This window comes from Sus scrofa, unplaced genomic scaffold (assembly GCF_000003025.6).
Source record: "Sus scrofa isolate TJ Tabasco breed Duroc unplaced genomic scaffold, Sscrofa11.1 Contig65, whole genome shotgun sequence".
NCBI lineage: Eukaryota > Metazoa > Chordata > Mammalia > Artiodactyla > Suidae > Sus > Sus scrofa.
The window spans coordinates 1-18,163 of NW_018085276.1; the positions used below are offsets into that span (position 1 = coordinate 1).

Genomic DNA, 18,163 nt, shown 5'->3' on the forward strand with positions numbered 1-18,163 from the left:
TCAAAGCCTCAAATTAAAGGAATTAAAGTGGAGGCAGTTCCCCTTTAGGAAGCCCATTGTTGTTCTTCAAAATGGTAACCTTTCGGAACAATCCTTGGTGATAAGTTGATTCCAATAGATGCCAGCCCTGGAGTAGGCTTGGACTCTTCTTTACCATGATAAATATCTATGTATTTATATTTGCCTTTCCTGCCTGCAGTGCTGGGCAACACCACCATCCAAACTAGCACAATGTCCAATTTCTTTATGGTGAAGAAAATATGAAGACATCAGGAATTCCAGGTGGCTCAGCTGGTTAAGGATCTAGAGTTTCACTTTTGTGCTCGGACACTGCTGTGGTACAGATTCCATCACTGGCCTGTGTAATTCTGCACGTCATGGGCATGGCCAAAAAAATCAAACAAATAAATATGTCCACTAGTCCTAACATATCCTTCATTACCTGAAGTTGATCAGCGATCCCATACTAGAGACGGCATTCTATGATCCATTCCCACTCTCCATTGTATCCACACTAGTCCTGGCACAGACTGAAATTTGTTCCTTTCAGTCAGGTTCATCACCATCTGGACTCTTGTGTTTCCAACTCAATAAATCACCTGTAAAATTAGCACTAGACCAAAACTATAGACCTGATCAGTCAATATCTGGGCTTGCATTTTCCTATCTCCAGTGATAATTTTCATAGCTTATCTGCAAATGTCTAAACATATGGAAGAAAGTTCAACCTCACTAATAACCAATAAATAACTCACCCCTCAGTGTATTTTCTATTTGGACATATGACAGGATCTGTTAAACTCTGAGATCTAGAATTTAAGCTCTATGAGGGTAAAGAATCCTGTCCTTTTTCCCCCCTTCACTGATATGTTGCAGATACTTACAACAGCCTGGCACACCAATGGTGCTCAGTAAGGACTGTCAATAAACACATTTGATAAGAACTAACAAGTGTTGGTGTTGATAAAAGGTGGTGTATCTTTTTTTTATAGCTGTACCTGCACCATATAGAAGATCTTGGCCTAGGGGTCAAATCAGAACTGCAGCTGAGGCCTATGTCAACTCAGGATCCATATCCTCAGCTTGTGGCAAAGACAGATCCTTAAACCAGTGGGAAAGGCTAATGCGAATAGTCAGATTCTTAATCACTGAGCCACAACAGGTACTCCAATGCATTATTTCAGAATTTCTCATTCAACAATAATGAGTCTGTACTTGAAGTGGCTGGTATCAACATGCAGGACTGGAAATGCAAATCGAGGGCCATAATGGATAAATAAAAGGAGGGGGTGTGGAGAGTAGAATTGAGGATAATCAAGCAATCATCATAAGAGGTTAAGACAACGTCCTCCCAAGGCCAATTCTGACCAGTGCACTAATGGAGTATCAGTGAGAAACAAAATTCAATGTGATTAAGAGGCACAATTTCTTGAGCCAACTTCTGCTACGATTGTCAACTCAAAACCCCTGGACCAGTGTTCCATCACTGAACGCAGGGTATTCTCCCAAGTAGATTTGTAGAGCCCTCTTGATGTCCTGTTCCGCAGGCTGTAGATGAAGGGGTTCAGCATTGGGGTGACCACAGTGTACATCACCGAAGCAACCATACCTCTCCAGGAAGATGGCTCAGAGCTGAGATACACACCAAGACCTGTCCCATAGAACAAAGAAACCACAGACAGGTGAGACACACAGGTAGAAAATGCCTTGTATTTCCCATGAGCTGATGAGATTCTCAGGATTGAGGAGACAATTTGGGTAGGAGCAAAGGATCCCTGAGAAGGGAACAATGCCAAGAAAGCCAGTCACCAGCTATAGCAGGATGTAATTGACAAGTGTGTCTGAGCAGGCAAGCATGAGGGCCTGAGAGAGTTCACAGTGAAAGTGTGGAATTGCCCAGTTGGAACAGAAGGACAGCCACAACATCAGCAGATTCTGGATCAGGGAGTATGACAAACTGATGACCCATGACAAAAGAACCATTAGACCACAGAGACGGGGGTTCATGATGACGGTGTAGTGCAGGGGGTGACAGACAGCCACAAACCTGTCATAGGCCATCACAGTGAGAAGAAAAGTATCCATACCTCCAAAAACCATGAAAAAATACACCTGTGTGATGCAGCCCGCATAGCTGATGGCTTTTCTCTGTGTCTGGATGTTCACCAGCATCTTTGGGATGGTGGTGGAAGTGAAACAGATGTCAGCCAAGGACAGGTTGGAGAGGAAGAAGTACATGGGGGTGTGGAGATGGGGGTCCGAGCTGATGGCCAGGATAATGAGCAGGTGCCCAAACATGGTGACCACAAACATGGACAGAAAGAGCCCAAATAAGATGGGTTGCTGCTCTGAGTCTTGAGACAGTCCCAGGAGTAAAAATTCTAAAACACTTGTTTGATTTCCTGGTTCCATGCTGCTGATGCCTCAGCTGGATGGCTGAGGAAGGGAAAGAACATGAAATCACCACTGAACAGAATTAGAGTGGGATGGAATGGGAGTTTGGGGTTAGTGGATGCAAACTATTAAATTTAGAATGGAAATGCAATGAGGACTCACTGTATGGCAGAGGGAACTATGTCCAATCTCTTGGGATAAAACCTGATGGAAGATAACAGGAGAAAAAGAATGCGTATTTAGTGACTGCAGCACTTTGCTGTCCAGGAAAAATTGGCACAACTTCGTAAATCAACTATACTTTAATGTAAAATAAAATAATATTTTTAGAGTATAGTTTTCATTTAGAAGGTTGTATTAGTTATATCCTGAAACTAATATAAACTAAATCAGTTATACATATACCTATATCCCTTCTTATTCAGATTCTTTTCCCATATAGGTTATTACATGGGATTGAGTAGATTTCCCTATGTTATACTCTAGGTCCTTGATATCGATCTATTTGTGGATCTTATGGTATATGTCAATTCCAACCCTCTCTACTTCTTTAATTTCTTGAAGAGACGGTTTGGGTATAAAAGCCTTAACATGACAAAATTTAGGAACCCTACATTCTGTTATTTGTGATATACAGGATTTTATAATGATGTTTCAACCACTGAACCTTGTCCTCTGGGATACTCATCCATCCTCTTTGTCTCTGGCTTAGAATCAAGTCTTCCAATGCTCTTCATGGGAGTGTAAATTGGTACAAGCACTGCTAAGGAAAAAATTGTGGAAATACCTCAAAAAACTAAATATAGAACCACGGTAAGGCCCAACAACCCCCCTCGTGGGCACATATCCAGACAAAACTTTCATTGAAGAAAATACATGCACCCGTATGTTCATTGCAGCTCTCTATATGCAATAGCCAAGACTCTGAAATACACATGTCCTCCAGTGTTCATGGAAACACTATATACAATAGCTGAGACATGGAAACAACCTAATTGTCCATCGACAGAGGAGTGGATAAAGATGTTGTACATATACACAACAGAATGTTACTCAGCCATTGAAAAGAAAGAAATAATGGCATTTGCAGCAACATGGATGGACCTAGAAATTATCACGCTAGGTGAAGTCAGTCAGACAGTGAGACACCAACATCAAATGCTATCACTTACATGTGAAATCTAAAAAAAGGACACAGTGAACTTCTTTGCAGAACAGATGCTGACTCACAGTTTGGAAACCACGATTTGAAAAAATCATGGTTTCCAAAGGAGACAGCTTGGCGGGTGGGGAAGTGGGCTGGGAGTTTGGGATGGAAATTCTATAAAATTGGGTTGTGATGATTGTTGTACACCTATAAATGTAATAAAATTCATTGAGTAATTTCAAAAATAAAATATACAAATGAAGAGGAAGAATGAGAGGAGTGATAGAATGATTTCTTTGGGTCCCTATGGACTTCAAAAATTCTTCTGAACATAGCAAATTTTTTCTTGTCATTCCTTTTATGATGTTAAATGACAGTAATACAAACTGCTGCCAAGGACAGTACACAAAAGTAAATTTAAATTAATTCAACCTGACAAAGAAGCACTTATCCTCATAGCTGAAGACTGCTTAAAATTAAGAACTACATTATAGAATAACACATAGACACCTAACACATATTGACACATTCTGATGATGATGATATAACCATCTGCCACAACTGAAAGTCATTCATAAATTTAAAATTGCTTCCCAAGTCCTTTGTGGCTCAGAGAGTTAAGGTCTGATACTGTTATTGCTGTGGCTTGGGTTTGATAACTGGCCCAGGAATTTCCTCACACTGCAAGTATAGCCAAAATAAATTAATTAATACAATAAAAGTGTTTCCAAAGGGCAGGGAGTTATAATATAAGATGTGTTGCTATAGGTGAACGTACAACCTATAAAGAAAAAGAGGTTATTTCCCTAAATGATAAGGAAAATCCAACTCAAAGTAACAGGCAGGATCACACCAAGCCCTGAAAAAGCAGTCAGATTGACAGAAGTTATCAATAAGGTAAGCATGCCTGGTCTCATCATCACCAGCATTTAATTCACTCTAGTCTGGAGTCTTACGAGCCACAAATCTAAAATCTTTAGGAATTTTTTTCTTCTTTTTATGACCACACCCGCAGCATATGGAAGTTCTTGGGATTGGTGTCCAATCAGAGCTACAGCTGCCAGTCTACACCACATCTCATAGCAACACCAGATCCTTAACCCACTGAGTGAGGCCAGGGATTGAAGCTGCATCCTCATGGACTTTAGTTAGGTTCATTATCACTGAGCCAGGATGGGAATTCCTCTAGGAAATGTTGATGAGATGCTCTTAGCCACTACTCATAGCCCTGTCTCTGGAGTTAACTTACTGCTCACAAAAGCCTCCTCCATGTGCCTGAATACAAACCTCTCTTTCTGAAAGTGCTTACTATGCCCAAATGGATCACCCTTGTGGTAGCAGGAAAGAAAACCTGGTTGCACTGGTGGATGGAAGGATGGATGGTGAGAGATTTCCAGAAAGAAAGTTGGTATGAAATCCAAATAAACCTGGCATCACCAAGGTGACAATATTCTTCCTGGTCTAGGGTTAGTGAGCTGGAATTACAGGGAGCGACGAGGAACATTTATCCTTTCAGGGACTTCCAGGGCTGAAGTCTCAAAGGAGCTAATTAAATAAGTGTACCTAGTGTTACCCTACTTCTAAAGAGCTTTGCCCTTGAGAAGGAAATAACCATAATAAACATGGAAACTGTGTTTGACAATTCTATTCCCAGATGGGAAAATTGGGGACAGTCATGATTATTTGCACTTGGGAGTTCTCCTCTCCTCAAGTATGAGGAGAAAAGCAAAAAAAAAAAAAATAATAATTAATTAATTAAAAATAAAAAAGAAACCACGATGGGGATAAAAGACTTATATGCAAAGAACTATAAAACATTACTCAAAGAAATTGAAGAGGATGTAAAGACACAGTGTCAGATTTCCATTGTCCAAAAAAAAAAAAAAAAGAAGAAGTGGATGTAAAAAAATGGAAAGATATTCCATGCTCCTGGGTTGGAAAAATTAATATTGTAAAAATGGCCTTACTACCCAAAGCAATATAAAGATTCAAAGCAATACCTATCAAATTACCCAGGACATTTCTCACAGACTAGAACAAACTATCCAAAAATTTATATGGAACCGCAAAAGACCCAGAATCGCCAAAGCAATCCTGAGAAAGATAAACCAAGCATGAAGCATAACTCTCCCAGACCTCAAACAATATTACAAAGCCACAGGTATCAAGACAGTGTAGTACTGGTACCAAAACAGACAGACAGACCAATGGAACAGAATAGAGAATGCAGAAATAAACCCTGACACCTAGGTCAATTAATCTTTGACAAAGGAGGCAAGAACATAAAATGGGGAAAAGACAGTCTTTTCAGCAAGTCTTGCTGGGAAACCTGGACAGCTGCATGCAAAGCAATGAAACTAGAACACACCCTCACGCCATGCACCTATATAAACATAAAAAGGCTGAAAACTCAAATATAAGACAAGACATCATCAAATTCCTAGAAGAGAACATAGGCAAAACAATCTCTGACATCAATCTTATGAATATTTTCTCAGGAGAGTCTCCCAAAGCAACAGAAATAAGAGTAAAAATAAAGCAATGGGACCTAAACAAACTGACAAGCTTTTGCACAGCAAAGGAAACCAAAAGAAAACAAAAAGACAACTTACAGAATGGGAGAAAATAGTTTCAAGTGAGGCAACTGACAAGGACTTAATCTCTAGAATATATAAGCATCTTCTGCAACTCAACAGCTAAAAAGCCAACAACCCAATGGAAAATGGGCAAAAGACCTGAAGAGACACTTTTCTTAGGAAGATGTACAGATGGCCAACAAGCACATGAAACAATGCTCAACATCCCTGATTATTAGAAAAATGCAAATCAAAACTACCATGAGATACCACCTCACACCAGTCAGAATGGCCATCATTCATAAATCCCCAAATAACAAATGCTGGAGGGGCTGTGGAGAAAAGGGAACCTTCCTGCACTGTTGGTGGGTATGTAAGCTGGTACAACCACTATGGAGAACAGTATGGAGCTATCTTAGAAAACTATACATAGAACTACCGTATGACCCAGAAATCCCACTCTTGGACATATATCTGGACAAAACTCTACTTTAAAAAGACACATGCACCCACATGTTCATTGCAGCACTATTCGCAATAGCCACGACATGGAAATAACCCAAATGTCCATTAACAGACAATTGGATTCAGAAGATGTGGTTTATATACACAATGGAATACTACTCAACCATAAAAAAGAATGAAATAATGCCATTTGCAGCAACATGGATGGAACTAGAAACTCTCACCCTGAGTGAAGTAAGTCAGAAAGAGAAAGACAGATACCATATGACATCACTCCTATCTGGAATCTAATATGCCGCACACATGAAGCTTCCCACAGAAAGGAAAATCATGGACTTGGAGAATAGATTTGTGGTTGCCCAAGGGGAGGGGGAGGGAGTGGGGTGGATTGGGATGGGGGTTAATGAATGCAAACTATTGCTTTTGGAATGGATTAACACTAAGATCCTGCTGTATAGCACTGAGAACTTGTCTAGATACTTACAATGCAGCACGACAATGGGAGAAAAAATTTATGTGCACATGTATGTGTAGCTGGGTTCCCATGCTTTAGAGTGGGAGAAAAATATGTTGGGGGAAATAACAATAAAAAATAAATTTTAGAAAAAGACTGCTTAAAATTAGGAAATATATTGTAGATTCATATACTGATAACTCACACAAATAGATACATTCTGAAAATGTTACACACCCATTTACCAGATTTTAAAGTGATTTGTAAATTTTAAAGTGTCAAAATAAATTAGTAAATGAAATAAAAGTGCTTCCAACAGTCAAGGGGGTTGTAATACAATATGTGTGGTTGAAGGGCCATTAATCACATCTAAAGAATGAGAAGCTATTTCCCTAAATGACAAGGCAAATCTAGCTCTAATGAACAGGCAGTATCATACCGAGCCCTGAAAGGGCAATCAGATTACCATGGAAGTTACCAGTAAGAAAAGAGTGTTTAGTCTCATCATCAACATTATTTAATGCTAGAGTCTGGAGTCCAATTTGGAGCCACAAACCTAAAATATTTATGAATTATTTACTAGATGTTCTTAACCAGCACTCATGTCCCTGTCCTTGGAGTTACTTTAGTACACATAAAAGCCTCCACAATGTGCACATATACACACTCCTCTTTCTGACAGCACTTAGCCCAAATGGATCACCCATGTGATAACAGGGACAAAAACCTGGTTGCACTGATGGATGGAAGGATGAATGGGGAAGAGAGCTCCAGTAAGAAAGTTGATATGAGATCCAAATACACGTGGGATCATCAAGATGACAATATTCTTCTTGGTCTGGGGTCAATGTTATGGGAACACAGGGAAAGACAAGGAACACTCATTCTTTCAATGACATCCAGAGTTGAATTTTCAAAGCACCTAATTAAGTAAATGTTCCTAGTGTGACTCTACTTCTAAACAGCTTTGCCCTTGAGAAAGAAAGAATCATAATAAAAATGGAAATTGTGTTTGACAATTCTATTCCCAGATGGGAAATTTGGGACAGTCATGCTTTCTTTTACATTATGAGATCCCCTCTCCTTAAGCTTGATGTCATGCATGACTCAGGAGTCTCTATGAAAAATATTCCATTGGAATCTGAACTATTTGTTCTTTACCAGTTGACATCCTTCAATAACAATTATATAGGTCTGCCTAAGACCCTGACAGCACCCTAAATTAAAGAATTACTCTTTCAGATATGAATATCTGAATATATTTTTCATCATATATAAATATATTACTCATATGGTATTTGTCTTTGTCTTTCTGGCTCATTTCACTCAGTATGAGATTCTCTAGTTCCATCCATGTTGCTGCAAATGGCATGATGTCATCCTTTTTTATGGCTGAGTAGTATTCCATCGTGTATATATACCACATCTTCCGAATCCAATCCTCTGTCGATGGACATTTGGATTGTTTCCATGTCCTGGCTATTGTGAATAGTGCTGCAATGAACATGCGGGTGCATGTGTCTCTTTTAAGTAGAGCTTTGTCCGGATAGATGCCCAAGAGTGGGATTGCAGGGTCATATGGAAGTTCTATGTATAGATTTCTAAGGTATCTCCAAACTGTTCTCCATAGTGGCTGTACCAGTTTACATTCCCACCAACAGTGCAGGAGGGTTCCCTTTTCTCCACAGCCCCTCCAGCACTTGTTATTTGTGGATTTATTAATGATGGCCATTCTGACTGGTGTGAGGTGGTATCTCATGGTAGTTTTGATTTGCATTTCTCTTATAATCAGCGATGTTGAGCATTTTTTCATGTGTTTGTTGGCCATCTGTATATCTTCCTTGGAGAAATGTCTATTCAGGTCTTTTGCCCATTTTTCCATTGATTGATTGGTTTTTTTGCTGTTGAGTTGTATAAGTTGCTTGTATATTCTAGAGATTAAGCCCTTGTCAGTTGCATCATTTGAAACTATTTTCTCCCATTCTGTAAGTTGTCTTTTTGTTTTCTTTTTGGTTTCCTTTGCTGTGCAAAAGCTTTTCAGTTTGATGAGGTCCCATGGGTTTATTTTTGCTCTAGTTTCTATTGCTTTGGGAGACTGACCTGAGAAAATATTCATGATGTTGATGTCAGAGAGTGTTTTGCCTATGTTTTCTTCTAGGAGTTTGATGGTGTCCTGTCGTATATTTAAGTCTTTCAGCCATTTGGAGTTTATTTTTGTGCATGGTGTGAGGGTGTGTTCTAGTTTCATTGCTTTGCATACAGCTGTCCAGGTTTCCCAGCAATGCTTGCTGCATAGACTTTCCTTTTCCCATTTGATGTTCTTGCCTCCCTTGTCAAAGATTAATTGACCATAGGTGTCAGGGTTAATTTCCAGATTCTCTATTCTGTTCCATTGGTCTGTCTGTCTGTTTTGATACCAGTACCACACTGTTTTGATGACTGTGGCTTTGTAGTATTTCTTGAAGTCTGGGAGAGTGATGCCTCCTGCTTGGTTTTTGTTTCTCAGGATTGCTTCCTTCACTTATAACTGGAATCTAATATCCAGCACAAATGAACATCTCCTCAGAAAAGAAAATCAATCATGGACTTGGAGAAGAGACTTGTGGTTGCCTGATGGGAGGGGGAGGGAGTGGGAGGGATCGGGAGCTTGGGCTTATCAGTCACAACGTAGAATAGATTTACAAGGAGATCCCGCTGAATAGCATTGAGAACTATGTCTAGATACTCATGTTGCAACAGAAGAAATGGTGGGGGAAAAACTGTAATTGTAATTTATACATGTAAGGATAACCTGACCCCCTTGCTGTACAGTGGGAAAATAAAATTTAATTTAAAAAAAAAATAAAAAAAATAAATTTACTGAAAAAAAAAAAATAAATAAATATATTACTCATAATTATATGAATAATACATAACACTGTTGCTTCTCTACTTTGTTACTCATCCTAAAATAGAGACAATAACTCTTAGGTCAGGGTTACTACTGAATGAACTAATAATAATAAAGAGTGTGGTACTCACTGTTAAGAAAACTTATCAACAAAATTAATAGCAGTGAATACCACACTCTTTATTATTATTAATTGATTTAACTGTAACCAAGACCTACAGATTATTATCTCTATTTTAGGGATGAATAACAGAGTAGAGAAGAAGATCAATTTGCTGCAATCATATGTCAAAAATAGCAGAGTTTGGATTGTACCAGATACCTCACTTCAGAATAGATACACATGTATGTGGAACTGGGTCACCATGCTGTGCCCCCCAAAATATATATGTCTATATATATATATATATATATATATATATATATATATAAATGATATATATATAAATGATTATATATATATATATATGAATGATAAAAAACAAAATAAAATAAAATTGTGATATGGGAATTTGAAAATAAAATGGTGCCTTAGGAGTTCCTGCTGTGGTACAGTGGGTTAAGGATTTGACTGCAGTGTCTTGGGTTGCAGAGGCCTGGGTTCAAAACCTGGATTTAATCCCCAGCTGGGGGCAGGTGGTTCAAATATCTGGCAATACCACAGCTGAAGCTTGGATTACTCTCTGATCCAAGAATTTCCATATTCCACAGATGTGGCCATGTAATAAAATTAAAATAAAATAATAATATAAAATAATTCATCTATAAGATATTGGGGGGAACACAGGCATAGAATTAGAACAATTTGGTATTCACATGGTAAAAGGAGATCTTTTCATCTCACTACATAAAGTAAATCATAGGTGAAAAGTGTCCAAGACAGCAAAGTGGGAAACCCTGAGCTCACTTTCACACACAGGAACACTGGGTCCCTGGGTCAGAGAGCCATGGAAGGGAAGGGCTAGAGCTGCTTGGGGTCTTAAATCTGTAAGGTCCTTCTATCATCCATTGGTAACAGCTCTCCAGTGAGTTTTTCAGGGTGTGCAAAGCAGGCAACTCTCAATGGCTTCAAATGTGATTGTTTGAGCTATTTTTAAAATCTGGATGCCTGAAAGTTGAGTTTAGTGCTGACAGGCTTTTGCACTGAAGAGTGATAACCCACAAGGAAGCTATAAACATCCTTGGGGGCCAATAGACAGAGGCCATCGTTGGCTCATTCATGTACCAAGAGCAAAACATTTCCAAGGGAAGTGAAATCTAACATTCTCTATCTTTACTTCATATACTTTCTGGTGTCTGGGAGGCTAGGGCTCTCAGTGCAAGAGCAGTGAGAAATCCAGGAAAATTTCGTTTCCCCACAAAGCCGTAGAAAAAAGCTGTCCTATTGAACTTTTGTTTTTTGATAATGAAAATGTTTTATATCTTCATTGTCCAAATATGTTCCTGGGCACATGGGTTAGTGAGTGCTTGAAATGTGGTGAATAGTCATGGGTAGTTGGTGATTACCATCTTGGACTGCACAGAGATAGACTATGAGACAGCTCCAGAGATGATGGGCAGCTGACAAAGATCAGGTCATTGACATGACCACAGGACTAGGGAGAGGCTAAGCCCACTGTCATGTGCACTGTGGATGACACCTCCTCTTTTCTTCCAGAATGCTAATGGAAATAATTATCTGGAATCATTAACCATTCAATGAATTAAATACACATGCCCACAGAAGACATTCTACGCTTTTACCATTTCCACATATCTCGCCCATATATTTCCATGTGACTCTTCTCCCATCACCAAACTGCCTTTGGCCCCTGAAAGTGTTTCACTATGTGCACTGGCTTGCCCATGCTCTAAGAAATGCCCTCCTCCATCTTAATCCACTGAAATCCCCCTCATTTGAAGACACTGGGAGGGAAGAGCTCAGAGGCATGTTGGTGGCTCAAGCTGAAATCTGGTATATAGATTTAGACATGGATACATGTTGGACTGTGCTGAGGGAAGAGCTCAGAGGCATGTTGGTGGCTCAAGCTGAAATCTGGTATATAGATTTAGACATGGATACATGTTGGACTGTGCTAGGAAGAAACTGTAAAACAATCCTTTCTTGAATATTAATTTTCCCTTTAAACAAAGTAACCTAATGATAATCTGATCTGTCTTTGTTACAGAATAAACAATCCATTGGCTGCTATGAACAGCCTTGTTTTGGCTATTTGTCTGAAGTATTCAAGTTGAAAATGGGGAAGGGACCAAGATGTTAAGATCCTGATAACTACACAGAATAGATAGGAAAGAAAATCTAGTAATATTCTGGGTAAATGGAGAGGCAATTGCCTGTTCTGGAAATACAATTCTCAGCTCATCCTGTTTAGAACTATGGTGGCATATGACAGATAGCACATATCACACTGAAAGGAAGTTATGAATATGGCACTAACAGAATGAGACTTTTATATTTTAAAAATCCTGTTAAAAGTATGTATATATTAAAATTGTGTGTGTGTGTGTGTGTGTGTGTGTGTGTTTGTGTGTATAAGCAGCTGCACCCACAGCATATAGAATGTCCTGGGCCAGAGATTTAATCCAAGCCACAACTGTGACCTGCTCCACAGCTGTAGCAATGCCAAATCCTTTAACCTACTCCACCAGGCCAGAGATTAAACCCACCCCTCCGCAGCAAGCCAGCCACTGCAATCTGATCCTTAACCCACTGCACCACTGCAGGTAGTCCATGCTTTACTTTATTTGAGTCAAGACTTGGTCTAGGAAAGCAAACCTACATTTTGAATGATATGTAATAATATTGAAGGGGAAATTTCCTGTGAATACTATGCCACTGCTGTATATGGTTGGCAGTTTCCATTCTTTATTTTAATTGAGGTATGACATAAAACAATACAATGCAAAAATTGTTAATGCATGAAGAACTTTTAATGATGTATATACTCATGTAGCTACTTACCTAGATCAAGATATAAAACACCTTCATTGCCCAGAATGTGTCTTTGTGCCCTGATCCAGTCAATACCTCCCCACTATCCTGACTCCATTCTTCATTGGGAGGCTTTGCATTCTACTAGATTTCATAAAAGTGAGATCATAAAACAAACACACTTTCATGCCATTCCAAACTATGACTTTGAGGCTTGTCCATGTCATCATGCATAGCAGTAATTTCATCTTTTCATATTGGTGTGGAGTTTTCTGCATTTGGGTATGCCATAGTTTCTTTATTCGTTCCTCCACTGATGGGTATTTGACTTATTCTCAGTTTGGTGCTATCCAAAATTCCACTGCCATAAACATTTTTAGACATGCTTTGTAGACATAAGCACCCATTTCTGTCAGGTATATACCTAAATGGGGGAGCTATGCTGTAGAGTAGGAGTATGTTTAAACTTAGTAGAGGTGCCAGAGACTTACATTGATTTATACTCTAGTATAAGGATACCAGCCAACTAGTAGTGTGTGAAAGTTCCCATTGCTCCAAGTCCTTGCTAGCTCTTGGTATTGTCAGTCTTTTGGATTTTAGCCCCTCTGGGGGATGAATTATTTGCTGTCTTGATATGTCTATTGATGATGCAGCAGAGACTTGGATAAATATGTCTGCATGAGAAAGAGAGCATAAATGCCACTAAGGAAGTTTGTGGGTAGCGGTTGCTCGTGGGTGTGTAAATTCAGAAGAAACTCAAGCGATGGTATTTCAGAAAAAGAGGGACCAGCATGCACTTAAAGGATTTGAAGATTCAGTATTTCCGTCTACCAGGGTATTGACCCTTGGTTATCATAACTTCCCAGTTAAAACATCCATGGCTCTTCACAGGGAGAAGAAAAACCTGCTGAAAAGCTTCCTCAGGGCCCTCTTCATGTCCCTGTTCCTCAGGCTGTAGATGAAGGGGTTCAGCATGGGGATGACCATGGAGTATATCACTGAGGCCACTGTCTCCATTGAGGAGGAGGAGGAGAAAGCAGAACTGAGGTACACGCCTAACCCTGTCCCGTAGAATAAGGAAATGACCGTTAGGTGAGACCCACAGGTGGAAAATGCTTTGTACCTCCCCTCCACTGAAGACATTTTCAATGTGGAGGAAATAATCTTAGAGTAAGAGAAAATGATCCCAAACAGTGGAACAACAGCCAGAAGACCAACTGCAGAATAAAGTGTAACATAATTGCTGAGAGCATCAGAGCAGGCAGACTTGAGCACCTCTGTCAATTCACAGAAGAAGTGGGCAATTTCTGTGTGTGTGCAGAACGAGAGACGCAGCACCATCAGACTGTGGAGGAGGCAGACCAGGACACTGGCAATCCAAGAGACTAGAACCAGCAGTCCACAGAGGTGTTTGTTCATCATAATTGTGTAGTGCAGGGGGTGACAGATGGCCACAAAGCGGTCATAAGCCATCACACTCAGGAGGAGGTTGTCCAAACACACAAATGCTGAGGAAAAAAACATCTGGGTAATGCAGCCTGCATAAGTGATGGCTCTGCTCGCTGTCTGGATGTTCACCAGCACTTTGGGAACTACAGAGGAGTTGACACAAATATCGGAAAAAGACAGGTGGGAGAGGAAGTAGTACATGGGGGTGTGGAGGCGGGAATCAGAGGTGACAGTGAGGATGATAAGCAGGTTCCCAAGCACAGAGACCAGGTACATGGATAAGAACAGCACAAAAAGTAGGGGCTGAAGTTCTGGATCCTCTGAGAAGCCCGAAAGGAGGAATTCTGAGACACCTGTTTGGTTTTCTGTATCCATGTATCTGTTAATTCTGCCAGGTAAATGACAAACCTATGCTAATTAAAACAAACAAACATGAGTCTCCAATATAAAAATATTTTTATCCTATTAGTAACCCCCCTCAAAAAAAAAAAAAACAGGAAAAATATGTACTTTGGCTAACAATTTAGTTTTCATCGCCTGGGAGTGATTACAAATGTCATTATCTTATACAGGTATCATTTTCAGGGATAATCTGTTCCCTCTTCTGAAATTTATCACAAATTAGACTTTGCGTACAAAATCTGTCTCAAGAAACCATCAACCTCTGTGGTGCCCAGCTTGGCATCAGCCCCTTTCAGACGGAGCATATCAATGGTTTGAACATTCTTCCTTTGGTGGTGCTGAAATTTGCCTCATGGAGGATTCTGCCTTGTCCCACATTTCTTTAGTCCTCTAGCCAAACTATGTGTGTTGGTGGTGTTCTGGCCCCACTGCCCCCTGACAAGAACTAATTTGATGAGAGAGTGGCATGTGGCCAAATCTGGCCATCAGCTTCCATGAAGATATTTAGAAATAAAACTCATATTTTAGTTAATAACCAGAGGGGGTGGACCTGATGGGACACATCACCTGAGGGTCTGGGGTTAGGGGTGACCATAGTTATGCCTGAAAATAAGGCAGCCTATGAGTCAGAAGCAGTGTACTGAACTGCGAAACTAGGTGTGGTGGTCAGGATCATGTTAAATTAGGAATCATAGAGTCAGACTGCTATGCCATGTATCCTGGTTCTACTCTTCATTGCTCTTGGCCAAGTTCTTGGATTTCTCAGTACCTCAGTTTCCTACTTGGGGACATGGGATTTTAATGATACCTACTCTGTAGGATTGTTGAGAGGTATAAATGTGTTGATGTTCTAAACAACAGTACCTGGAACATGATGGAAACATCAGAAATCATGGCTCAACACATTTTAGAATTTGGGAAATATAGTCTGTGGAGCTGAAGGCAGTGAGTCAAATACTTAGAGAGAATGGGATATCGTAGATCACTTGGCTTAAAAGAATATGGGAAGGAGAGAGAAATGGAAATCAACAGAAATGATGACCTTGGCTGTGAGGCTTTCCAGTTTGGGGAGCAGCACCTTCAAGACTTCTGGTCACCTTCTTCTTCATTCTGTTTAAATACATATACGTGTTTTCTGTGAATCTTCCCTTTTCTGTGGAAGCTGGTTTCACGGGGTTTCTATAATCTCAACTGAGAGTGCATTCACTAGATTAAATCCTAAACAATAGGGAAGAATCAAAATTCATTTTGATAGGAATAAAATATACCAATGAAGAGGAAAAATTTGTGGAGTGATGAAATGATTTGTGTTGCTATGAGCTTCAAAAATTACTCCAGCCATATTAAAACTTTGCTAAGCATTCCTTTTATGATGTTATATGGCAGAATACAAATACCTGCCAAAAATAGTAAAAAAAATATTAAAATAAATTCAGTGTGACTATGAAGCATTTATCCTCACAATTGAAGTCTGCTAAAAATTAAGAAATATATTGTACCAAAATTACTCTTAAGAAATATATATTAAGAAAGATATTGCACAAAATTACCCTTAACCAAAATTTAAAGTCATTCATAATTTTTAAAGTGCCAAAATAAATTAATAAATAGAATAAAGTGCTTCCAGTGGTCAGGGGGATTATAATACAAGCTGTGTTGTTGGAGGGTCACTTATAGCACACAAAGAAAGAGACACTATTTTTCCAAATGATAAGGAAAATCTAGCTCAAAAGCTCAGGCAGTATCATACCAAGCCCTGAAAGGGCAGTCAGATTACAGGGAACTTATCAGTAAATTTATCAGTTTACCAGTCAGATTACCATGGAAGTTATCAGTAGAAGATAAATCACTATCATTTAATTCAACTAGAGTCTGGTCCACTTAGAAGCCACATGCCCACATTTTTTAAGAAATTTTTAGTAGAAGCTCACAGCCACTACTCATGTCCCTGTCCCTAGAATCACTTAACTGCTCACAAAAGCCTTCTCCACATGCACATATACACAGTCCTCTTTCTGAAAGCACTTACTAAGCCCACATCGATCATCCAGGTGATAGCAGGGAAGAAAATCTGGTTGCACTGATGGATGGTGAGAGATCCCCAGAAAGAAAGTTGGTATGAAGTCCAGATACACGTGGAATAGGCAAGGTGATAATATTCTTCCTGTTCTGGGGTATGTGAGCTGGGAGCACAGGGACACACAAGGAACATTTATCCTTTCAGGGCATCTGAGGTTGAATTTCCAAAGCACCTAATTAAATAAATGTTCCTAGTGTGACTCCTTCTAAACAGCTTTGCCCTTGGGAAAGAAAGAAAGAACCATAATAAAATTGGAAACTGTGCCTGACAATTCTATTTCCACATGGGATATTTGTGGACAGTTACATTTTTTTCACATTATGAGATCCCCTCTCCATAGGCATGATGTCATGCACGGCTCAAGATTCTCTCTGAAAAATATCCCATTAGAATCTAAACTACTCATTCTTTGCCAATCAACATCCTTAAAGAGCAATTCTATAGGGCCATCTAAGTACCTGCCAGCACCCTAAATCAAAGACTTGCTCTCTCAGACCTGAATATCTGAATATATTTTTCAGAATATATGAAGATATTAGAGTTTATGAATATATTCTTCACAGTCATATGAATATATATGAAGTTGTATAAATAATACACAACTCCATTGCTCCTCTATGTGTTACTCATCCCTAAAATAGAGACAATAACTCTTAGGTCAGGATTATTATTAAATGAATGAATAGTAATAAAGAGTGTGGTATTCACAGTTAAGAAAACTTATTAACGGAAGTACTAAAAATGAATATCATAGTCTTTATTAATATTTGTTTATTTAATAATAACCTTACCTGAGGGTTATCACCTCTATTTTAGGGTGAAAACACAGTAGAGAAGATGATCAATTTGCTTCAGTCATATGCTGTAAATGGCAGAGTTGGGATTGGATCAGATGCCTGACTTTAGAATAGATGGAAAACTGTGATATGCATATTGGAAATAAAATCAGGCTTTCAGGAGTTGCTGTTGTGGTGCAGTAGGTTCAGGAACTGACTGCAGAGGTTTGGGTCACTGCAGAGACCTTGGCTTGATCCCTGGGTTCAATCCCTGGCTGGCTGCAGTGGGTTAAATTATCTGGCAATACCACAGCCCTGGTATAGGTCACAGCTGAGGCTTGGATTCAACCTCTAGCATGGGAACTACCAATGCCACAGGAGTAGCCACTGAAATAAAACAATAAAATAAAATACAATAAATAAAATAAAATAAAAATTCATCTATAAGATAATGGGGGGAGGAATACAAGCGTAGAATTAGAACAAGTTGGTATTCACATGGTAAAAGGAGATCTTTTCATCTCACTACATAAAGTAAATCATAGGTGAAAAGTGTCCAAGACAGCAAAGTGGGAAACCCTGAGCTCACTTTCACACA

At 39.3% G+C, this 18,163-nt stretch overlaps 1 protein-coding gene and 1 pseudogene across 1 annotated transcript; both read right to left on the reverse strand.

Annotated features, from left to right (window-relative positions):
- Window positions 1-1,412: 1,412 nt before the first annotated feature.
- LOC110259023 lies at window positions 1,413-2,412 on the reverse strand (annotated as a pseudogene).
- Window positions 2,413-13,743: 11,331 nt separating this feature from the next.
- LOC110259025 (olfactory receptor 7C1-like) lies at window positions 13,744-14,682 on the reverse strand. The gene has a single exon (XM_021082319.1). The coding sequence runs from the start codon at window positions 14,680-14,682 to the stop codon at window positions 13,744-13,746; it is 939 nt and encodes a 312-aa protein (XP_020937978.1).
- Window positions 14,683-18,163: the final 3,481 nt, after the last annotated feature.